General features: G+C 42.3%; 1 protein-coding gene across 2 annotated transcripts; it reads left to right on the top strand.

The window, feature by feature from the left end:
* Positions 1 to 396: 396 nt before the first annotated feature.
* On the top strand, positions 397 to 25,104 carry hp1bp3 (heterochromatin protein 1, binding protein 3). 2 transcript variants are annotated; one of them, XM_052039434.1, is made up of 12 exons: positions 397 to 561; positions 3,186 to 3,288; positions 6,534 to 6,678; positions 7,551 to 7,704; positions 9,214 to 9,357; positions 10,315 to 10,398; positions 17,597 to 17,751; positions 18,588 to 18,678; positions 19,398 to 19,557; positions 21,965 to 22,076; positions 23,526 to 23,657; positions 24,053 to 25,104. In XM_052039434.1, exons 2-12 carry the CDS (start codon positions 3,222 to 3,224, stop codon positions 24,327 to 24,329), a joined length of 1,521 nt encoding a protein of 506 aa, XP_051895394.1. In that variant the 5' UTR covers positions 397 to 561; positions 3,186 to 3,221; the 3' UTR covers positions 24,330 to 25,104. The 2 variants fall into 2 exon arrangements, with proteins under 2 accessions (XP_051895394.1, XP_051895393.1); XM_052039433.1 differs by having other exon boundaries at positions 448 to 561; positions 3,198 to 3,288.
* The last annotated feature ends 216 nt before the right edge of the window (positions 25,105 to 25,320 follow it).

Here is a 25,320-nt window from a genome sequence, read left to right as displayed (position 1 = left end):
ATGAAACATTTATTTGGAATTTGCAGGTGCACTTTTTAACTTCAAGGAAATAAGTATGTTTAAAAAAAATAACAGGTTTTGGGGCTCAGCGCGCCATCTTTCTGAGGGGCAGAACCCCGTGGCCGCCATTTTGTGAGGGGCAAAGCCCGGTGACCGCCACCCTTGTGAGGGGCAACCCCCCCCCCCCCCCCCCCCGCGGCTGCCATCTTGTGAGGGGCAAGAATCCCCTTTGTCGCCATCTTGGTGAGGGGCAACCCGCCCCCGCCATGTTTTTGAGGGTAAAACGGAAAAAATAAACGGTCAAGAGGGAAAAAAACACAGTTGATTTTATCGATTTAAATAATTTCGGGCAAGGTAATTCACACTGCCCGCTGAATTTTTTCGCGAGGGGCATGGTTTGTAATTGGGAGGTGTGTTTTTTTTTGTTTTTGTTTGAATCTTGTTGCGCGCACCGTCAGTTGGGTGACGGCGTTTCCGGCCGGAGGCAGGTAGGGTGAAGAGGCGCCAGAGCCCAGGCTGCAGGCACAGCGGGAGGAGGCAGAGCGCAGGGCGGCCGCTGAGGTAAGGAGTCCGCCTTAAAATAAAACAACGGCAGGGCGCGCCGCCCCTCCGGTGCGGCGGGCAGGTGAGCGGCGGCGATGGGAGCGCCGGAGCGGGCCGCTGCAATGTTTGTGTTTTCTCGGAGCGCCATTTTGATGCTGGGGCTTTGATGTGGGAGCGGGTTCGGTGCCGCCGTCCGCCCGTCCGTCCCCCTCCCTTCCCCACCGCCCGGAGAGGGCGCACGGCCGCCGCCTGCCCTGCTTCCTCTGCTGCGGAGAGCGGCGCTGTGCGTGGCTGCGGGGAGCTGGAGTTGCTTATTTTGCAGAGTTTGAATGAATGCGTTTGTTTGCTTTTGTCGAGGGGCTGCTCCGTGGGATGGTACTGAGCATGCGCCCCTGCGGCACTGGGGACTCCCTCCGTCCTCTGGAGGAAGCCTCCCGCCTCCGAAAGGCTCGGCCGCATCTGAGACTTGCCCCTGCACTTCCACTGGACAGCCAAAACCTCGTACCACAAGCTCTGTTTTATGGTTTTTGCCTGATCTCCCCTCTCTCCAAAATATCGTTGCACGTCCTTGTGTCTTAAGTAGTCACCTCATTTACTTACAGTGTGCAGTTATGTTTTTGGACTTATTTGGTGCCAGATTTACCTAGAAATGTAAGCTTCTTTGGCATAATGTACTTAAGAGAAGACTTGAGCAATGTTCATTCTTGTAAGGTTTCTACAGCTACATATGTATTAGAACATAGTTAGAAAATGGAAAAAAATACTAAGGGCAATTTGGCATTGATTTTTCCAACCCTAGTTGGCATTTTAAATTGTGAAGTAACATTCATTCATGTAAATTGCCAACAATTTAATGTCTTTCAATTTTCTGAATCTGGATATTCTGGGCAATTTGACATTTATTGTCCATCCCTAGTTGCCATCAACCACTGCAACAATTGGACTAATCCAGGCTAATGGTAAACCAAATATCTTTGAACTAAGAAGCAATTGTAGATAAATTGTGTTGGTTCAGATCAATTCTTTGTCTGTAGAACATTAGTGAAATATTTGAGATTTTAAGATCACATTTCAGAACATAACCTAGAGCTACTATAGTAGCCATGGTATAAAAACAAGCCGTGATTGAATGGTGGAGCAGACTCAATGGGCTGAATGAACTAATTCTGCCTATATCAGGATGCAGGGTTTCAACCCAAATCGTCGACAGTTCTTTTCCTCCCATTCTGCTTGACTCGCTGAGTTCCTCCAGCAAGTTGTTAAATTGCTGGCGTCCCAGTTTGTAGCAGTTGATGCATTGATTTGACTTGCTGGACCAGTTTACTTGGTAGTGAAGATTCAGCCACATAGACAGTGAACTGGAGCTGCATATAGATAGCCCTGGTGAGGATGGCAGTGTTCCTTCCTTAAAGCACATTAGGAAGACAGATTAGTTGTACACTTTTGACAGTACCAGGCAACTGATTTTGATAAATTTTTTAGCCTTTTATTTGACCTGTTTGTACCCTTTGATAGTTTACCTCTCCTGTGGCATCCAGCTTGATGGACTGCACTTGCTTTCCGTTCCCTAATATCCTGATATCAGAACCTGACAATTTCCCTCAAATAAATTGGCCAATTCTTATCCATCCAGCCAGAGAAGCAATAAAAATTCTGCTTCTGTGCCCATTTGTTAACTTTGGCATCTCCACAGATCTCATCTACACACCTACCTTGGGCAACCATTCAAAATCTGCAATATATGTCAGCTGGTCAACATGGCTCTACCCCACTATCATATCTCTTGGCTCACTGTCTTCAAATTGTCAAACTGCTTATTTGATTTCCAGTACTCGATTTCAAGAGATTTGCTCCAACTAAATATCTGGTAGACTGAAACCAGTCTAGACCCGGTTGTAAACCCCTGTTTCCTAATTGTAGAATAAGTCTCTCACCCTCGCATCTGAGGCTGAGCTATTTCATTGACAACCTTGCATTTGACATCAAGGTAAATCTCTGATAATGTACACGTGACTTCAATAACACTGGCTATTTTCACATCTGTATTGCCTCCTGCCCTTCCCTCCATTACTCCTTTTACAGGGTATAATTGGGAGCACTTGGATCCTTGTAGAAATCTGAATGCTGTAACTAACATTTAAATTTTGTGCACAAGGGCTCACCTGTGCAATGAGAAATATGCCTGTGTTAATCTTATTGTCATCTGAGTAATTTGAAGATTTCATCCATTTACTCTTGCAAATCCAGATTTTGTAAGATTTTAAAAGGCTAATTGTCTATTAAATAGGCAGTTCTATCTCATTATCATTACAAAACACACGACTATCAGCTCAATCTAACAGTTATATTTCTCAGTTTAAAGTTTAGTCCATTCTTTGACAATTCAACGCAGTTCATTTAATATTAGATTCTTTTCAGCTAATGTTATTATGTTATCTGCACATTTTGTTTAATTACAAATTACAGTTAGACATCTATAAATGGTGCACATAAAATTGAAATGCTAGGTTTGTTTCTTTATAATAGTTGATGTCCATTGATTCACTAATCTTGGCACAGTGTTCGAGCCCTTCTGTTCCCTGTCCATCATTGTTATAAAATGCTGTTCAAAATAGTATTTTGGCTGAAACATTATTATGTAGTTTCTTTAACAGGTCGTTCATTCTATCAGTGTAAACATGCCTATTCGGCGGAATGCTAGTCCCTCAGCACAGGAGAGTCCAGTGAGAAACAAGCCTACCACAGGTATAAGTCATGTTTAAATCTAGTTTTCAAAATGATTGTTGTTCTCGGTGTGAGAGATTAATCAAGACAAGGGTCAGGTTACCAAAAGTGGGGACTCATCACATTCCTACTCCTTCTCTTCCCCCACCCCCCCACCCCCAAGATATTGATGGTAGGGATTAGATGGTGTTGCCAAAAGTTAGGGTACATGCCTGGCATTCTGTTTGTTCAAGGTATCCATTACTTGTGATATTTGGACCAAATAAATCTCACTTCAAGCTGCACACATACGTTTCTCTGGTAATACTGTAGGATGGCTGGTCGCTCACTTTATTAATAAAGGTGCTAATGATAGAATTATTAGCTAACAGCCTCAATCCTGTCTTTAAAACTTGATCATTGATATAGTAACTAAAATTGGTTGGTCTTAGCAACAAGCCAGCCATCTGAAGCTTGTGATCTACTGAACAACTGATGTTTGGTCTTGGGCAACTATGATGGTCTTTTAGCATCAGTGAGGGTTTCAGAGAGCTCACTTCAATTATGAGCAGGTTTCATGAGCAGGTTGACCAAAAAGCTTGAGCAGCTCACTATTCAGTGGAGAATGCAGCCAAGGTTGATGAAATTGACTAATTTAATTAGGGGAATTTATTAGGTCCTGATGTTACAAGGAAACAATGTAAATCAATTCAAGAAGTGATTATAGCTCTGTAGATCATACTTGAGAGAGAATATGAGACTAATGTTCTGGCCTTTACACACCTTAACTGAGATGTAGGTCAGGACTTCAGAACGAAGTTAGAGGGTCAGGCACAGCAGTGTAGTGGTTAGTGTAATGCTATTACAGTGCCAGTGACCTGGGTTCAATCTGGCCACCATCTGTAAGGAGTTTGTATGTTATCCCCGTGACTGCATAGGTTTCCTTTGGGTGCTCCGGTTTCCTCCCACATTCTAAAGATGTATGGGTTAGGAAGTTGTGGGCATGCTATGTTGGCGCCAGAAGTGTGGCGACACTTGTGGGCTGCCCCCAGAACACTCAATGCAAAAGATGCATTAGTCTATGTGTTTCGATGTACATGTGACTAATAAAGATATCATATCTACTGTGCTGCTTGCCTCCAAGAGGAGTCCTCTGGGGTATTTTGGACTTCCTCAAATGTCCCATAGTTGCCACATATGGTCAAATCTATCCACTGAGCCTATTCCTGCTTAACCTAGCACAAGTCAGGTGGGGTTGTTATGGCATTGTGAAGGAACAGCTGGTAGGAGATTGGAAAGCACTGTTTAGGTTGCTCATTTAAGTTTCTTGATTTTAAATATGTATGCTTCAACTTTAAATCCATGGAAGATTAAGCCATTTAGAAGGGAATTGTGATTAAGTGTGACTTCAGTATGCCAAAATGAAATAACACTTTCAATAAAGCTGAGCTAAAGCTCCATTGCTTTGACCCACTAATATAATAGCATGGTGGGGGAATGTGGCATTGAGAGTTCTCGATGTTGACTCTAGACCCCATGAGTACTTGTGGCATTGGGTCAAATACAGCCAAGGAAGGCTGATTGCTTGCCACTTCCCTCAATTGTTGATTCAGCATCCCATGCTGAACAACTCTGAGGAAGCATTGAAGCATAAAAGGTACTCTGGATTGGGGTGCAATGGCTATCACAAAGAGTTGGCACAGTGGCACCATCCCTGTCATTGTTGCTGGACGTGATGAGTGAATCAACAATGAGGGATAAATCTGTTTGACCTCATCACCAGTCTACTGTTGTAGACATCAGCATTGGTAGAAGTGTCCACTGCACTATAAATTTCCATCTTCAGATTAAAAGCTTGCTAGATTTTGTGTGGCACTATCATTAAGATAGACTCAGAATGGAGATGGCAGTTGAAAACTGGGAAACCATTGGGAATTGGCTATGGACATCAGCTGCAGCTGATGTTCTACAATGATCTGTAACCTCGTGGCCTGGTACATCCCACACAAGACAATTACAATCAAGATGGGATCAATCCTGGTGCAGTGGTCCTTGATGGGGGCAGTACAAGTCATATCTAAAAATAAGATGAAACTTGGCAAAGAGGCATTGCAGGATTAGGTGCATGCTAAACAGCTATATGTACTGGACAAAACAGACCAATCTTGCACTTGACAGATTACCAAAGATCTGCAGTCCTGCCACATGTAGTCATGAATGGTGCCAGACAATTAACCAGCAAATGGATAGAAGAGGCATTAAGAACATTCCCATCCTTTTAAAATGAGACTGTCAAGGACAAGGTTGAAACATTTGCAATTCATCTCTATCTCAAACTAGATACAGAAGGAAAGAGAAGTCTTTCATTTATATAACAACTTCTTTTTAAAGATGTCCCAAACCTCCTTTGCAGCCAACAAAGTATTGTGGAAGTATAGTGATTATTACAGCGCAGAAAGTGTAGCAGCCACTTTATTCAAAGTTTGTTGTAAAGAAGCAGTTGAGATTGCAATCGATTTAACACTTGCTAGGGCTAGTACTGTTTATATATAAAAAAAAATATGGCTCTAGGTTTCTACGTGTGTCAAAAAGCTAATGCCAATCTTTTAAATTTTTTCATTGGAAATTGCTCTGTATAAATTAGTGTAACGATCACTGTAGTTGCAAATGGAAAGTAGAACATTTATCAGATTCCATTCTTCTGGCACATCCTTTCTGTATTGTTGTAATTCTGAACTTAAAAGACTTTTCAGTAATATTCTTTCTACTGAATGTAAGCTTTGAAATTATTGTGAGAATGGGATTACTGGAAGTAGTTTGCAGTTACTGGAAATGGTCTATGAAATGGTTCCAAGATCAAGTGTCTGTGCTGGAAATTGGGCCACTGCTTATGTTTTGGCAGCTGACTTGGCTTACTAATGTCATCCACAAAGGTTCGTCTGTTTCTTTGTCCTGGGGTTGTTAACTTTTACCAGCAAATCACTTAAATAAAGGGCGACTCTCTAGATGAGGAGTAGGACTACTGCAAATTTCTTCTTGGATAAACTGAACCGAGTGGTTGGTAAAGATGAACTGTACCCATCTTTAGTGAGGAGGGGCCCACAGGATTGGATCTGCTCCTTGGTACAACTTGTTCCTGTACAGTTGGGACTAGGGAAACAACTTGGATTGCATCAGAACTTTTGATTATAGTGATTGACATTTATATTTGTCAGAAACATAGTTGCCAAATAATAATTTGCTCAGATTTCAAGTACTGCAATAATTACTCTTTTCCATACATTAAGATGCAGATGTGACTTCTGAAGAATCTGTCTCAGCGGAGGAGGAACCAGAAAATGACACTTCAGCCCAAGAGGAGGAAAAGAAGGAAGCAGAAAAAAGTGGCGATGAAGAAAAAGAAACAAAATCTTCAGAGGAGCCTAAAAAAGAGTAGGTATATCCAATTCAGAAATGTATGGTGCTAACATTGGAAATCTCAATAATTTGTATTTTGCAGAGCATTGCTACAGTAATCGTGGCATGCTCCAGAGAGAGCAGAAATATCTTCATTGTTTTAATCTTTGTTTTTCTTCTAATGACTTTTTAGGCAGCAATTGGTGCCTAAATCCAAGGCAGATAGTGAAAGAAAAGATTCCAACATGCAATGTTAAAATACTGCACTCTGAACAGAAGCATTTACATGTCCTGAAAAGGACATTATGTTTGGAGTAGATATCCATTTGCCATTCATGGACAACTTATCTGTATTGTTACTCTGATACCTCTTTATTTTCTCTTCTCTGTTTCCAGCAACGATGGATTGGATAATTAAAGTTACAATTCTAGTTTTGTGCAATCAAGAACCCTTGCAGTTCTGCACATTCCCATCCTTAATAACATGCCATAGGGGGAAAAATGATTAAATTCATGTCAGTAATCATCCTGCAATTCTACAAGTGAAGCTTATGTCCACCAAGCCTGTTTAGTAGATGAGCACTATTTTGGATATCTGATCTGAGGTGTTAGTACAGTCTGGAGGAGTTCTGCACAGTTGCTTAATCAAGATCCTATTTGTCCATACCCTTATTTCTACCGGACATTGAGGATCCCATGGCTCAATCTGAAGGAAAGTGATGAACTCTCCCATTTATTCTGGCAACCTTCGTCACTCAGCTAATATCACTGAAAAATAGATTATGTTAATTTTCAATGTAAAGTGCATGGCTTTAAAAGGCTTTGAATTAGGTATTAGTAAAAATGTATTGGAGAGAATGCTAAATGTTGACCAACACTGAAGTTTTGTAATATGTGACCTATTACAGAGAAAAGGAACCAACCAAGGATAAGAAGATTAAAAAGACCATTCCATCATGGGCTACCTTGTCTGCTAGTCAACTAGCTCGAGTGCAGAAAAATTCTCAGATGACTGCTACTGCACGACCAAAAATGGACGCAATTGTCATGGAAGCTATTAAGGTAGATAGTGGCAAACCTCATAATGACATAGCATCTGTATCTCCTCACTTTTGTACTTGGATGTCAAAAATCAAGTGCCTATCTTTGTGATTTTTTTTTTAGAGAAACACTCATTTAGACCTTTGTCACCTCTAAACTCAATTGTTCCAATAGTCTTCTGCCACAGCTCCTGTGCCACATTACTGTTTGAGTGCAACATCAAAGGTTGCACTCAAATATCAATGTTCTCATTGCAGTGTTTGCCTGTAAATTTTGGTTTTGGCTCAGTGATTGTACTGTCGTTCAAATTGGAAGTTTGCGAATTCAACCCTGAAGATTTAAGCATTAGATCTAATGTGGAGATACGGAAGATTTAATGGAAGAGATTCCTGAGCAGGAAACCTGGGTAGCTGAATGCACTGTGAACAGTTGTGTGGTTTGGGGAGGGGTGGGGGTGTCAGGAACAGTTTAAGGAATGAGATTGTGCAGATGGGTTGGGGTAATGCCACTATGGAACTCGAAAAGGCTGAACATTTCATGTTTAAGATGTTGAGAAACAAGGTCATGGATAAGTGGGATCTAGTACTGGATAGGATATGATAGGAGAGGATATAGTCAGTAGACCTTATTGAAGAAAGACTTACACCTACGCAGCACTTTTTACAGTCCATAACACATTACAGTTAATGAAGTAGTTTGTAGTCACGTGGTAGACACTTTGTGCACAAAATTCAAAAACAATGTGAAAGTGATAAAAATTCATTAAGAGATAATTATTGACTAGGACTCTGGAGATAATTCCACCTCTCCCCTTCAGAGTAATACCATGCATCTTCTTTATCCATCTGAGAGAACAGGGCCTCAGTTTACATTTACTTGAAAGATGGCACTCCATCAGTGTAGTGCTCCCTCCATGCTGCATTGATGCGTTGGTAGAGGATGGGCTCAACTGCAGATGTGTGTTGGAATAGATTGAGTCTTGAGTTGCTGATAGGAGTTGGATGTTTTCAACAGCAGGTGGTATGCTAGGGATAACATATAATGGTAGAAATAGGAAGCCTTTTAGAAAGCATGCAGGGTTGGAAGCAAAACTCAGTGTTGGATTGGTGGGGTTGTGAACAGCCTTATTGCACCTTAGCCCTGGATGTTGAGGCCAATTTTGTCAGCCTTATTGGCACTCTGTTTGAAGTCTCTCAACTTAGCACTGATCTGAAATATCAAGCTTTGGAATTTTGGCAACGTTTAATAGTTACAGTTCTCTTTTCAACTTGTAATGAGGAATGATGCTCCTGGTATCGTGATATGTTTTCTAAAAGTCTCAAATTGTGTTTAAGTACTGTGCAGCTTGTTTTTCTTTGCTGTTTCAGTTATTTAGGGTGATTAGCAATATTTATACTTGTTATTGTTCAAATTAATTTGGTTACAACAAAATATCCTCTTTGTAGGATGACCATTGTAGTGAGAGTCGTTTCAAACTTGCAAATGCACGCTGAAAATGGGACATTTTAAAAATACTCAGACACTTTTCAGGCTTGTTTCCAGAAGTCTGGTGCTTCCGTTGTTGCCATAAGAAAATATATCATTAACAAGTATCCATCACTGGAACTCGAACGCAGGGGATATATACTAAAGCAAGCCTTAAAACGGGAGCTGCAACGTGGTGCTATCAAACAGGTAACCATTAGATTTTTTTTATGGAAATGCCTTCCATTATGTATCAATAAAAATTAAGTGAAAGATAAGTAGGAGTGGACTGCATTCTGTATAGGAAAGTTTCAACAGTAGAAAGATGGTATTGCTTTTTCCCTCCTTGCTTATTTGACTTCTAATTTGCTCCTCTCTATCCCTAGGATAGTGAGAGCATGTTTACACTTTATAAATCATTGTTCATCTGTACCTAGAACATAGTGTGCAGTTCTGGTTGCCACAGTACAAAAAGAATATTTTACTTGCTGAATGGAGGGATTGGAATCTGAGGAGCAGTCGCGTAAATTGGGCATGTTAGCAAAACAGTAAGGATTATTGGGAAATGATATTGCCATAGGAGCTAAGGTCTATCTTTACATTCTCTATTTGACTCTGTTTCAAATCTACCTAGCTTAGGCACTAGAAAATCTGAAATGTCATGGGAATCAGTCGTACACATCGGAACAGTTACAGTTTATTAACATGGTCCCTCTGCAAGGATGACAGATAAATCAATTGTTTTGGCCAGGGGTAGGAGTCCAAAGGAGGATTCGGTGAAAACATACATTGCAAAGGGGAGGTGGTTATATTTGAAGGTTGATATCTTCAGGCTCTGCTGTTGTCTAATGTACTCTGTCACTTACCTAAGCGTACTGGAAAATAGACACAATGAACAAATTATATTCTGCCAATATTGGTGTGTCTCATTTTGAGTTCAATAGAGTCTGAATTTCATTGAAACGTAAGTGCAGTTGATTGCCTTGTATAGTTGTTAACCTTGTGAAGAAATGTTTAACTTTTTTATTTTACTTGATTCCAGGTACTAGGATGAATTATTTCCTTGCAAGTGCATGATAATATTGCTATTGACCTCTAAACTAGTTCTTAAATTACTTACAGTCCAATAGATAAAAGGAATAATGTTGAATGCATCCTGTTCTTCAGGTGAAGGGAAAAGGTGCCTCTGGAAGTTTTGTGGTTGTGTCAAATGCAGGGAAACAATCGCATAAATCCAAACAGGACAAAAAGGTAATTAATTGCATAGTTATTATTGCTGTAAAAGTGTAATTTAAAACATGTTTTCATGTCCTTTGCTCTTACTTACCACATTTGCTAATACTTTTTTGGGATTGTTCATCAGGTCGGGAAGGCAGTGTTTAGCTTGAGGTATAGCTGTGCTGAGACAGACCTAAATCTTCAACTGCATCATTTATTCTTGTAGGAACACACTGTAAACGGCAATATTCAAGAATCAAAGTTCCTAAACTTTTATCTACTGCGTCCAGCTGTAAGACAAAGCCGCATTAAATGACTTGCTTTTTTTCTCTTACATCAGTATTGGTTTATTATTGTCACTTGTACCGAGGTACAGTGGAAAAACTTGTCTTGCATACTGTTCGTACAGATCAATTCATTACACAGTGCGTTGAGGTAGTACAGGGTGAAAACAATAACGATACAGAGTAAGGTGTCACAGCTACGGAGGAAGTGCAGTGCAGGTAGACAATAAGGTGCAAGGTCATGACAAGGTAAATTGTGAAGTCAAGAGTCCATCTCATCATATAAAGGAACCATTCAGTAGTCTTATATCAGTGGAATAGAAGCTGTCCTTGAGCCTGGTGGTATGTGCCCTCAGGCTCCTGTATCTTCTGCCTGATGGGAAAGGGGAGAAGTGAGAATGTCCTGGGTGGATGGGGTCTTTAATTATGCTGGCTGCTTCACCGAGGCAGTGAGAAGCATAGACGAGAGTCCACGCTGGTTTCCATGATGTACATTTATTAGTAAAGCTCTGATAATCTGCACCCTCAGAAACTCGGTAGTGCCAGACTAGTGGATCTTTCAAACTTTACTTCTATTAATACACAAATACCTTTTCATTTCACATTTTTTAATATGTTATATAGTGTAGCGGCTGCTACCACGCTGCGAAAGTAAGACACTAGTCGATGAGTTGCAGAACAAAACTGATTTATTTTCCCGCCTTGTGTGGGCCTTTTAAGAGGAACGGTTCACGCCCACTGAAAACGGAAATAACGTATGCGCTACGTCATCAAACTTTTCCCACATGCGGGTTCTCCCCGTCGCTCGGGGAAGACGAAGGCCCAGCGCCACCTTAGGCCTCGTTGCTCCGACGACGCACAACCCGACCGCCGAGCCGGTTCGCTTGCTCAGACGGTGAGTTGTTACACACCCCCCCCCGAACCAGTGATACGGTCCGCCGAGGTTCGCGGGCTGTTCTAGCCGTTGCTTAGGAGGTCGGCCTCTGCATCGCAGTGTTGGGACCTCGACTGGTTGTTGTGGACCTAAATGGGTCGGTTTGAGGTGGTCCGTCGTGAAGACTTCTTCCTTGTCCCCAGTGTCCAAAATAAAGGTGGACCCATTATTCCTGATGACCCGGAACGGCCCCTCATATGGTCGTTGCAACGGTGCCCGGGGTGTGCCCCTGCGAACGAAAACAAACTTAGTCTCGTAGTTCCTTGGGCTCACAGGATGGGGCTTGACCATGCTGCAAAGTGGGAATTGGTGCGAAGCTGCCGAGCCTCCCGCGCAGTCTTTCCAGGACTGCCGCAGGTTGTTCCTTTTGCCCCCGAGGGGTGGGTATGAACTCCCCTGAGATGACCAGGGGTGCACCGTACACGAATTCAGCTGACAAAGCATGGAGATCTTCCTTGGGGGCAGTGCATATGCCGAGCAGGACCCAAGGTAGTTCATCGACCCAGTTAGGACCTTTTCAGGCGGGCCATCAGGGCTGATTTCAGATGGCGGTGGAAACATTCTACCAACCCGTTTGATTGAGGGTGGTAGGCCGTGGTGGTGTGCAGCTGCGTCCCTAGCGTGTTTGCTAATGCAGACCATAGGCTGGAGGTAAACTGGGCGCCCCATCTGAAATGATGTGGGCCGGAACAGCAAAATGCGAGATCCAAGTTGTGAGCAGCGCCCGGGCACAGGAATCGGTCGTGATGTCAGATAGAGGGGTTGGCTCTGGCCATCTCGTGAACTGGTCCACGATGGTAAGGAGGTACCGGGTTCCTCTTGAAACTGGCAGGGGCCCAACGAGGTCGACGTGGATGTGGTTGAACCTTCCACGGGTAGGCTCGAACTGCTGTGGTGGGACCTTGATGTGTCATTGGATTTTTGATGTCTGGCAGTGTGGACGAGTCCTGGCCCACTCACTGACCTGTTTGCGCAGGCCGTGCCAGACGAACTTGCTGGCGACCAGTCGGACAGTTGATCTGATGGACGGGTGCGCCAACCCGTGTACTGAGTCGAAAACTCATTTCCGCCAGGCTGCAGGAACTATAGGGTGGGGCTGACCTGTTGCGACGTCGCAAAGGAGGGTCTGCTGACCTGGACCGGCTAAGAAACCTTGGAGCTGCAGGCCCGAGACTGCAGTTCTGTAGCTAGGCAGCTCGTTGTCGGCTTGCTGTGCATCAGCCAGGGCCGCATAGTCTACACCCAAGGACAGGCTGTGGATGGTTGGTCTGGAAAGTGCGTCAGCAACGACATTGTCCTTTCTGGAGACATGTTGGATATCCGTTGTGAATTTGGAAATGTTGGACAAATGTCGCTGCTGACAAGCTGACCAGGGATCAGAGATCTTGGAGAAGGCGAAGGACAAAGGCTTATGGTCAGTGAAAGCAGTGAAAGGCCTGCCTTCTAAAAAGTACCAGAAATGCCAGACCGCCAGGTACAGTGCTAGAAGTTCCCGATCAAAAGTTTTGTATTTCAGTTCAGGTGGTCTAAGGTGCCCAAGGGTTGCCAACGGCCTTCATTTAGTTGTTCCAGTACCCCACTGACTGCGGTGTTGGATGCGTCCACCGTGAGGGTGGTTGGGACGGGTCCTAGAGTGTACCAGCATCGCGGCGTCTGCCAGGGTGTCCTTGGCCTTAACGAATGCAGCCGACGCCTCGTCGTTCCAGGCGATGTCCTTGCCCTTGCCAGACATCAGCGAGAACAAAGGGCCCATGATACGGGCTGCTGCAGGGATGAACCAATGGTAAAAGTTGACCATCCCCAGGAATTCTTGTAGGCCTTTGACTGTGTTGGGACGGGCAAAATGGCGGGTAGCGTCTACCTTGGCGGGTAGGGGTGTTGCTCCGTCGCTGGTGATTCTGTGGCCGAGGAAATCAATAGAGTCGAGTCCAAATTGGCACTTGGCTGGGTTGATAGGCCGAAATCACTTGAGGCGGGAGTACAGTTGGCGGAGGTGGGTAAGGTGTTCTTGGTGGTCACGGCTGCCGATTAGTATGTCATCTAAATAAATGGAACACGAAGTCCAGGTCGCGGCCTACCGCATCCATCAGCCGCTGGAAGGTCTGCGTGGCGTGCTTAAGGCCTAATGGCATTCGAAGGAATTCGAAGAGGCTGAATGGAGTGATGAGCGCAGTTTTGGGGATGTCGTCAGGGTGGACCATGATTTGGTGGTATCCCCGGACAAGGTCCACCTTGGAGAAGATGTGGGGCCTGCGTAGGTTCGCCGCGAAGTCCTGGATGTGAGGGACGGGGTAGCAGTTTGGGGTGGTGGCGTCATTCAGCCTGCAGTAGTCACCACAGGGCCTCCACCCACCAGTGGCTTTGGGGACTATGTGCAGGGGGGAGGCCCAGGGGCTGTCTGACCTGCGAACGATCCCCAGCTCCTCCATGCGGCGGAACTCTTCCTTTGCTAGGTGCAGCTTGTCTGGAGGTAGTCATCGTGCTCGGGCATGAAGGGGTGGCCATGTGGTAATGATGTGATGCCGCACCCTGTGTTTGGGCATCGAATTTCTAAGGTGCCAAAACCGATGGGAACTTGGCTAGGAGCTTGGTGAACTCGTTGCCAGACAGGGAAACGGAGTCCAGGCGCGGGGCTGGTAGGCTGACTTCTCCCAGGGAGTAGGTTTGGAAAGTTCTGGAGTGCACTAGCCGCTTCCCTCGCAGGTCGACTAACAGGCTGTGGGCCTGAAGGAAATCGACTCCCAGGAGTGGCTGGGCGACGGCGGCAAGGGTAAAGTTCCAGGTAAAACGGCTGTTGCCGAATTGTAATTGAACTGTACGGGTACCAAAAGTTCGGATCGTTTGCAGCTTTGAGTGCGGGAACCTGTTGCCTGCTACAAGTGTCGCGGCCGGTCGGGGGCAAAACACTGACCTCTGCTCCAATATCGACGAGGAAACGACGCCTGGACTGGTTGTCCCAAATGAATAGGAGGCTGTGTTGGTGGCCAACCGCCATAGCCATCAGCGGCAGCTGGCCCTGGCATTTCCCTGAAACTTGCAGGGTGGGTGGCATCGACAGGCCTTCGCGCCCCACCTCTGATGGTAGAAACACAGCTGGTCGCCAGTGTCGTTGTCTGTGTTTCTGGGGTGTGGTCGCTCGGTTGCTGGGACTGGTTTAGGTAGGCATTGGGCCCGCGGTCTGGCAATTTGGCCGACAGACGAACTGCTCTCGCATTTGGCCTTCCACAGGACATCTGCCCGGGTGGCTACTGCACGTGAGTTGCTGAAATCTGTGTCGGCCAACAGCAGGTGAATGTCGTCGGGTAGTTGTTCGAGGAAGGCCTGTTCGAACGTCAGGCAGGGCTTGTGTCCCTCAGCCAAGACCAGCATGTCGTTCGTCAGGGCCGATGGGGATCTGTCCCCCAGGCCGTCGAGATGAAGCAGGTGGGTGGCACACTCGCGACGGGAGAGGCCGAAGGTCCGAATAAGAAGGTCTTTGAAAGCCGGGTACTTGCCTTTCTCCGGAGGAGACTGGATGAAGTCTCCAACCTGGGCAGCTGTCTCCTGGTCTAGGGAGCTGACCACATGGTAGTATCGGAGGTGGTATGCCGAAGTTGGAATTGGGCTTCGGCCTGGTTGAACCAGACGCGGGGCCGAAGCGTCCAAAAGGTGGGCAGCTTGAGTGCCACTGCATTGGCTGCTGCGTTGTTGTCCATTGTGTGGGTCCAAAATCCATTTGGACCATCGGGGTCACCAATGTAGCGGCTGCTACTGCGCTGCGAAAGTAAGAAACTAGTCGATGAGCTGCAGAACAAAACTGATTTATTTTCCCACCTTGCTTGGGCCTTTCAAGAGGAACGGTTCCCGCCCACCAAAAACAGAAATGACGTATGCGCTACGTCATTAAACTTTTCCCGCGTGCGGGTTCTCCCTGTTGCTCGGAAGATGAAGGCCCAGCGCCATCTTGGGCCTCGCCGCTCCGACGACGCGCGACCCGACCGCCGAGCTGGTTTGCTTGCTCGGACGGTGAGTCTGATCAACCCAGGTTCTCTCAAACCCTCCTCTCCCCACTGGCTCCATCTGCCCACCATCCCTTTTTCTGATTCCACTTGTTACCTTCCTTTATCAGATTCCAATATCTCTGGCGCTTTGTTGCCTCCACTTATCACCTTCTGTCTGTACTTTCACCCTCCCCTCTTTCTACTGGCTATTTCTCCTCTACACTCTCAGCCATGATGCAAGGTCTCGACCTGAAACATCAACTATCCCTCTGTGTCCACAAATGCTGCCTGACCCCCTGAGTTCCTCCAGCTGTTTGTTTTTTGCTCCAGTGTCTGCAGTCTCTTTTGTCTCCGTAATAAATTTTTCAGTGAGACCGATGAGTTTGAAGAGATTGGGAAATAGAACCCAGTCAATTTCAGCTTGAATGTTTTGGATTGAACCCTGGTATTCCCACCACAGCCAACAGTCCTGACCCCAGCTCTGGCAGCATGCCTCACTTGCAGACTGGATCCCTAGTTCGCACCCTGGACCAACGAGTGGGGTAGTTGCTGAACCATCAGGATTTCCGAACAATCAGATGCTGAATTATCAAAGTTTTACCATATTTCCATCTAGCATATGATGGTGTGGAAGATCCTCTTGGGTATTTTAGGCCCTGGAGTACTTAATATTAGGGTAATTGGGCTCATCATTTATTAAGACACAGGCTGCAGATGCTGGAGCAACACACAAGATGCTGGAGGAACTCAGTGGGTCAGGCAGCATATATGGAGGAAAATGGACAGTTGATGAAGGGTCTCAACCCAAAACATCGACTTTCCATTTTCTTCCATAGTTGCTGCCTGACTTACTGAGTTCCTGCAGCATCTCATGTGTTGCTCATTATTTATTAATGTTGGCAGGGACAAAGATTGGAAATGTATATGAAGTGAGTAGGAATGAAACTCTGCTGAAACGTTTTCTTTGGGGCTACATGCATTTACTGGTCCACATTGCAGGCATTCAGGTCAGGTAACTCAGCATATTTCTATATGGAATTCATTTTGAATGGTTTGTTTGATGCATAACAGTATTTAGGTGTCAGGGTTTGCTACTGCCTCAATATCCCAAATTGCTTAAGAAAATATGTAAAATTTTAATTAGAGCAGAAAATAGTGATATAATTTCTGTACACTTTCTATACAGAAAGTAGTGATACAATTTCTATTCAATCCTGCTAAGCTTCTGAACCTAATCTAACTGAAGATTTCAACATGTCCGGCAAGCAGCAATTTGAATTTTATTGTGATGCATCTGATTGTAAACTGACAGTGGCTTTTTGGACCAATTATTGTTGGTACTGTATATATTCCTGTTATTTTTGTCTCTGTATGCAGGAGAATTCCTCCTACCAGAACTGGAGAATTTTAATTGAGCACTTGACTTTCGTACTGGAGTCTGCTTGGTTATAAAATTATAACATGATCTGATCAGGGCCAGTCCAAACCCAGCCTGAGCACTAATACTCATAATTTTTTTTTCCATATCTGACCACAGACTTGAGAATCTCAAACATGCTCTTGATCTGTTTAAGGTTAAAGCACCAAATACTGATTACAGAGGATGTTATAATATCAACCAAATCATCTTGCCCTGAATAAATTACTGAGTTGGGTCAGCATGGTACAGTCCAGCTCAGATCAAATATTTTACCACATAGTTGGTTCCCATCCATAGTCAGGTAACCAGGCTCTGTTTCATACTAGTGAATGGACTTTCTCCTAGGCATTAGCAGAAATGACTGTCAAAGCTTTCACTGTTTTTCAAAGTTTCTTGGCCACAATCCTCCACTGATTCAGCAAATAGCCATATTGATAACTTTTTTCAGTTTTCAGTACGTCGGTATGCTTTTCCAGTTGGAGCAGGATCTTGATTGCCTCAAATCTTGCATATTGTACCTCTGCACTGACAACTTAAATGGATTGTACGGATGGTAAGTGCTTTTTCAAAGAAAAGTTGTTTTTGATCAAGCTTAGTATTCTTTTTTTAATAGAAAACCACTTCATCTGGACCAATGGAGCAGCCAATAAAACTGGAGGATGCTCTACCACTGGCATTCACAAAGCTGTGTGAACCTAAAGAGGCATCATACAGTCTTATCAAGAAGTATCTTCTTCAATATTACCCCAAACTGAATGCTGAAAGCAGGTATGAAAGTAAAGATTTATGTTAGCATATTTGCCCAAGGCTACAGCCAATGTGAAGCACACTAAATCCCTACTTTGAGATTCCACCTGTAAGATTATGGATTCTTTTAGTGTAGTCTGCTTTTCATTCTTGAAGATTGGTCATCAGGTGCACTAAAGTTGCCAGTTGCTCCGGTCATTTATCCAGATAAAACTTTTAAGTGCAATCTTAATTGATTGGATAACTGGCTAGTTCTCCCAAGTGAACTGAATTTTAGCCAATGAGTTTTGCTCCAAAACTGGATCATAGACAGTAGAGGCAAAGAAACAGGAATAAGTTTCTAATTTAACCACAAAGTCACCAAATGTTAGTCAGAGTAGGAGAGAGACACCGGAAAGTTGCATACATACAAAAGGGAAGGAAGAAGCTCAGAGCAGCAATGTTATTTCATATCAACTCTTTCTTAAGAAGAAACATCTTGTGGCCTTGGGTTTTAATTTTTCCTTTGTGTGATTTCTTCTTTTTCTGTATTGTTATGTTGCTCTGCTTTCCTTTACTATCTCTGTCTGTCTGTCCCTTTCCCCAGTGAGCATGATCATTTCCACATTCACTAGGAAAATTGGGAAGAGCAAAATAGAAATCAAATAACTAGTGATCAGAAAAATTGTCTGATAAGTATGCTACTTAACCTTTTGGCAGTCTTTCATCAGAATTCTACCATCTTCAGAACATGAAGTAGGCCGTTCAATTCTATAAGGATGCTTTGAAGTTGTGATTTTTTTTTCCTCCTGAGAGCTTGATTTATCATACTTGCATTTCTACCATTGGAAATTATTTTGCATGTGTTTAATTTACAGGCCCTATTTACTCAAACAGGCTTTGCAAAGAGCTGTGGATAAGGGTCAGTTGGAGCAGATCACTGGCAAGGGAGCATCGGGCACATTCCAGGTAAGTACCACAGATGCTGGCCATATGAAGAATGGATGGGCAGTGTTGTCAGTTTAGGGTACATGCATTCTGCTGCATTGAAGTGGACTTCAGTCTCACCACCTTTGGAAGTTACCCTGAGGACTTTGCTTCCCCACCACCAGTTTGGGATTGTATTAATTTGTTGGAATACCTGCATCCCAGAAGCATGGGTTTAGTTGTAAATGTCATTTATCCTTTTAATTTTATCTCATCACAAAGATCCACCTGAGAGTAAAGGAAATTGGCAAGCAGCTATTAAAATGCATGAACTATTGGAGCACATCTCTTTGTTTAAACAGTAGTTATTTGTGCCTGGATACTTGATATTGAGTACTTCCTGTATGGAGCCTGATGTTTAGTATCAATTATTAGAGGGCAAAAGAAGAGTGAATTAAATTTTTAAATAGGTTGGCTTGATTATATAACCATAGTCAGACATTCCCGCTCCTTGGGAAAACGGGCAGGAGGAATTCTCATCCCAGGAATACCTGGTGGCAAATTTGGACAGGGATGAGTTCTCACATGGAGGCTTTTGTTTAACTTGGGTGAACTGGGCAGAACCATTCCATTGTCCTAATGTTACCCGGGATCTTGCAATAACAAACACAAAGAAAAGTCTACACCTTAGTTCCACTTTGAAACTTGATTGGTGTTGAGAATTTTTTGTTTGGTTTTACTGCTTCCATCTCCTGTTGCAGCTTAAAAAGGCTGGGGACAAGCCATTGTTAAGTGGAGGTCCATTTGAGGATGCAATTCTAAGTGCTATAACTGCCATGAATGAACCAAAAACCTGTTCTACCACAGCTCTTAAAAAGTATGTTTCAGAGAAAGTTCCTGCAACAAATTCAAATTTCCAGAGTAAGTTGGACACTATCTTTTTTGCCTTTTAGTTTATATTTACTTTATTAAAAAGCTAGTTATAATTTAGTTGCCTAGGATACAATTTAATGACACTATTCTGGAAACTGCTAGTTTAACTGTGGGGGAAAAAAAAGTTGTGGTTATCTTAAGTTGCAGCTAGTGTATGAAGAAATAGTATTTGTTCTTGTAACTTTAAGTGGTTTTTTTTCTATTGCATCAAATTGTATATTGATAAAGGACAATTGTTTTAAGTATTATCCAGTAATGAATAAATATAATTTTACGTCGAACTTCATGACGCTCTTCGAAGGTCAATAAACGTGCTGATAGTAGACGCTTTTTTTTAAAGTTACTTGAAGCTTCATGCATGGCATCATTATGAAAAACTGTATAACCCAAACCTCTGAGTTGATTGGTGCTGCTATTAAAGAATGTAGTCTGTCGATCTGTTTGAAAGTGAGGACATTACAATTTTCACTTGCTTTACTTCAAAGTAAACAAACATCCCTGGGTGTTTTACAGATTAGGGTAAAGATATCAATACCAAGCCAGGGAAGAAAGGAATTAGAATAATGGGAAACCTTACTTTCTTAAAGCTTTTACTTTTAACTATTTAAAAGGAAGTTCATTTTAGGGGATAAACAAAACTTTGAGAAAGCTGTGGGTATGTTGAAGAGAGGAGTGCTGCAGTTAATTCACAAGAGTGAGAAATATTGGGCAACATTTTTCAGACGGCAGCAAGGCACCACCCTCATCGTTGACTGGCATATTAAACTGGAATTACCTAGATGTTTCTCTCTGGGCAAAGTGATGAGGAACAGAGCAATTTATTCCCTATGTTAGGATGGGGTTTTTTTGCAGCCTAGATCTGATACACAGGAGAAGTTCAAGGGCAAAGCCCACCTGCAAAAATGCTGAAAAGAACCAAGGACCCTTAGCTTAGAAGACTGTCAAAGTTATCAAATGCTTTTACTTGGATGCATTCACAAACCTTTAGAAACTTAACCAATTTACTAAGGTTTGGCCTGGTCCTTTTGTAGTCATTTCCTCAATATCAAAATGAATATAGTTGCTATTCTGGTCTAGGCCCAACCTAGTGCAGGTTGTTTGGACTGATCCTCCGAGTTGGGGAGAAAACGCAGACAGCAAAACGCCTGGGATTAGCTATCAGGAAGCTCAGGACTTGGATGCACAGAAATCCTGATTTTGCTAACTCTTGAGTGGAACATGGAAATCTAAGGGGAAAAAAAACTTTCTCAGTTATTACATTTCTCCTTAATTTTACATTGTAATAGATCCTCACCACATTGATCAAGGGTAGTAATCTCTGCCACCTTATCAAAGTGCAAGTCACAAATGAAGACCAATTTGTAATTCTTAAACTCATTGCAGAGTCATTCATACTCCTCTAGATGTAAAGAAATCGGAATTAAAATGCAAATTAAAATGTTGTTTGTTTGACTATTACACAGTAAGCTCCCACACATGCCACAACATATTTCTTGTTGAGTTGCAAAGAGATCAAAAGCCAATTCAACACATCTCAACTAATCAGAAATTCTTCATTAAATCACTAAAGATGATGAGTTTTGGTATGGAACAGAACTTTGTACTTACTGCTTGAAAATATAAGCATCTTCCTGTTTTAATCTCATTTTCCAAGGTGTTTGTAGCCACTTTAGTGAAGAGCTGGTGGTCTTCTGCTTAAATGCACACCAACTAAGTAAAGTGAAACCGCTGCACAACTAACTCCTGCCCTCAGTGTGCATCAAATTCACTTGTGTTAATAATTCCCTTAATAATGTAGAAGACATGGATCAGGTTCCCTCCCAGACCCTTGAATAAAGCCAAGACATAAAATCATTCTCCATGCTTCAGCGATTTAGGTGAGATATCATTGACATTAATATTCATTATACCTTGTCTAGAGCTGGAATATCATTATTATGGTAGGAGTGTCAGGTGCACAATAATCCAGATGATATCTCACCAGATTTCATGAATCATGAATCATTTCATGAATCATGAACCAGATTTCATAGTATTTTCTACCAAAGCAAATACTATGTTGATTATTATATAGGGACCACATAATTCTTTTGTGATTGAACCTACATTGAGCAAATTTTACATTATTGTAGTGTTGCAATAAGATGTAATATTTGGCATGCGGAAGTTAAATTTGAATAATGTGTTATGTATTGTAATTGAAAGTTGGAGTGGCATTGCTTTCAAAAGCATGAATTGCTATTCTCTCTTCCAAGGAAAGAAAAAGTTCATTTTTGCAGAGAAGAATGGATTTGGGGCTATACTTTCTTTGGAAGGGATACCATCATACCACTGTAACCAAATGAATGTAATATTCAGCATTACTATTTTGATTGTCCTGTGCTATCTTTTCCAGTGCACATGTTGAAGAGAACACTGCAGAAATGTGAAAAAAATGGATGGATTGAACAGATTTCGGGCAAAGGATTCAGTGGTTCCTTCCAGCTCTGTTTCCCATTTTACCCCAGGTAAGAACAATTTTAATTATTAAAAAAAACAAAGAATGTGAAAATCCAACAGTATAGAGACATACAGTTTTGGTCAAAGGGCTTGCTTGTTTCCATATTTAGAAACGCCACATTCTCATTTGTTGATCCTCTGTGTGCAAGTAGCTGCAGCCATTGAAAGTGATGCAGGGAATGGGTCAGCATGGGGACTTCAGTACGAAGTTTTTTATTTTGGCATGTCCAATATTAGTTTTTAATTTTCAGCATAAGGCTTGATTATTGAAGTCTAAAGAAAAAAATTCCAAGGCTTGAAAGTTACACTGAAAAAGGTATTTTGCATTGTGTACATTTTGGTTGTGTGAATGGTGGGGCTTGATTTGACAATTCCGGACCTCTGAACCCCCAAAGTCACCATCTTAGTCGGTAATTGCCCTTTAGCAAATTAGTTTAAGATTTGTACTTTCTATTTCCTTTTAGTGGACTCACAACAGTAACTTTTAAGTGGGCAAGTAATTTTTACTTATAAATGTTACATCTGACCTAGCAAAGATTTTGACCAGCTGACCGTTCTCTGATGCACCCAGGGTGTGAGTTAACATGGTGACCAACAGCAGACATCTCTGCTGTTTCATTCTTAGTTGCAACTGTAGAACCCAGGCCAGCACCACTTCTGCCTGGCATCATCTCTGCAACAACTGATTTTCTTGAAGCTGCTGGTGGATCGGCAAGTTAATTGTGTGTCCTTGTGATGTTATCTCGAGTAGCAGGATTCATCAGAGGAGATTAGATTATTCAGTCTGTTTCATAACCACTACCTGGCCAACAGAGAGGATTGAGTATTTGCAAGGTAATTGAGGTTTAAGATAATTAGCATGCTTTGAGTAAATAGCATTTGGTTTCATTGAACAACTTTGAATAAGTATTTCAGGGGTGGTTTTTCCACTGTCTTTTTAGCACCGCTGAATTTTGTATTACTTCGGTATGCTTATGGAGGTTGGACAATATGAATTTGACATCTATAGAAGCTAGCATATTTTTCTGTTGAGCATCATAATATTCCTTCCTATTGCACTCAACCGCTATTTTTAATGTACTATCTGGAGCTTTTTGTTTTGAAATATATTCTGTTACTCTGGAGGTCCTGAACCCTTGGATCATTTCTTACATTACAGTTGACTACAGTTCAAATGTACTTCATTGACTTTTAAGTGCTGGGAGACACACTGAGGCTTCAAAGCTTCGTGTTGGGCTTTTTCTGTCTCTTCCTTGGATCTTTTTTGCTCTGCTTTCTAATTTACTCTATACACCTCTGTTTCTAATAATTTGCTCTTTAAATTGTGCATTATCAGGATTGCCTATGCTATTACAGGACTGCTTCCATTTAGGTCACGGGCAGAATGTTGGGACCAAGCTTTCTTGGTGTTGAGCAACATCCCTTAACTGTGACTAAATATTTCTATTTTTCTTTAGTCCAAATGTCCTTTTCCCTGAAAAGCAGCATCAGAAAGAAGACGAATCTGAGGTAGAAGACGAAGAGGAAGATGAGGATGAGTTATCGGAATCAGAAGAAGAATCTGATGAAGACGAGCCACCTAAAAAAAGGTGTGTGTTTAGCAGTAAATAATTTTGAGAATGTTTGTTGCTGCATTTTCAATGTATTGACAAGGTTGCCCAACTAATCAGTTGGGAATTTTAAAAGCATGAAGAGCATCAACATTTAAAAATTACAAAGCCTCAGGTAAGAAGAAAAATAAACTAAACAACTGAAACAAAACTAGAATGCTACAATTACTCAATAGGCTTAATCAATGCCTGGAAAGAGTAACAATATAGTACCTTTGATTGGTTTAAGCTAATGTCCTTTGTCAGAACCATTTAACACTTTCTTTCCCTGGTGGATGCAAAAGCTCAAAGTTGTACTGTAACCCTGAGCAGTCAATAGAGCCATTTGACTAGACTACCAGTATTAAAGCTATCACATTTATAATCTGAAACAGGCAGAAGCCAGTTCCACGAGCCAAGGCCAAGTTGCAGAAGCGCAAAGCTGCCAAACCGAAGAAAGCAGTTACTGCTAAGAAGAGCATGCTGTCAAAGAAAGTACCTGCAAAAAAAACAGCTAAGAAGTCAAGGCCATCATCTGCAAAGTTGGCTAAAAAGCCAACAGCACCTCAAAAGCCTCGGCGTGGGTCTCCTAAAAAGTCTCCTGCAACCCCAAAGAAGATGAAAGGACCTGCCAAGGCCACCACAAGGCATTCACAGAGGCAGAGAAAGTAACAACAGCAAAGCTGGAAAGCTCTTCTACAGTGGTGCATGTGTTTGTCATTTGAAACACGCCACGTGACACAATACTTTTCTGCAGCTAACCTAGAAAAAAGTAGAAACTTATTTTTAGATAATTCCGTAGAATGCTATTTTAGATAAGCTGTTGGACATCAACTTGTTTCAAGAATGTTTTTTAGTTTAAAGGGTTTTAACACTTTATATTTAAGTGTGTGACCTTTTAACAAAATTGTAGGCAACACACTCAATTTTTACCTTTTATGTGGGGAGCAAACCAAAATGCTAGTTGAATTAAATGGAAATCATGATTAGAGAATTCATTAATTGGAGTTTTCTTTTAAATAAGGTAATTGATATGTACAGATGATACGTACACTTTGGGGAGGCGAGGGGGAGAACCCTCCTGAGCTAATGTGAAAGTTTATTTGTGCCATAGTATATTGAGCTTTGACATTACTGCCTAGTCATGAAAACTAAATGAAAGAACTACAGAGTGAAAATGGAAGCATTTTGGTGTGTCTTTGCCCTTTTGAAGTCAGGTATTACAAGTTCATTAACTTTGTTCAAAATCCTTGTATGATTTGTATTGGAGATTAGTCTTAAGAAATTGGCCTGTACACACAGTATGTGTATTACTGAATGTTGCTACTCTTTTACTTTTGATAATTGCATTAGTGTCAGATTTGTAAGTACAGTACTTGCATGCAGCACCATTTTGTTAAGCTTTTTTCTGTAATCTTGTCTCACTTAGTAAAAATACTGTACATTGTATTGTTGTCAACAATCTTTTGTCCACAAATTCGCATGAATTGTTTCAGAATTCAAAACTCTTGGTTCTCCATCACTCTTGACCTTTCAGTGTAAAATAAACATTCTTTATGACAAAGAAGGAAGAAATATTGGAACAGGGTTTTCCGTCCATTAAGTCTACTATTACTTTCCTTAAACATAACTGACAGTAGATTGGCTGCAGATGACATTTACC

Source organism: Pristis pectinata, chromosome 26, assembly GCF_009764475.1.
Source record: "Pristis pectinata isolate sPriPec2 chromosome 26, sPriPec2.1.pri, whole genome shotgun sequence".
Taxonomy (NCBI): domain Eukaryota; kingdom Metazoa; phylum Chordata; class Chondrichthyes; order Rhinopristiformes; family Pristidae; genus Pristis; species Pristis pectinata.
Note: the sequence above shows the minus strand (reverse complement) of the source record. Positions and strands in the feature narration are given on the sequence as shown.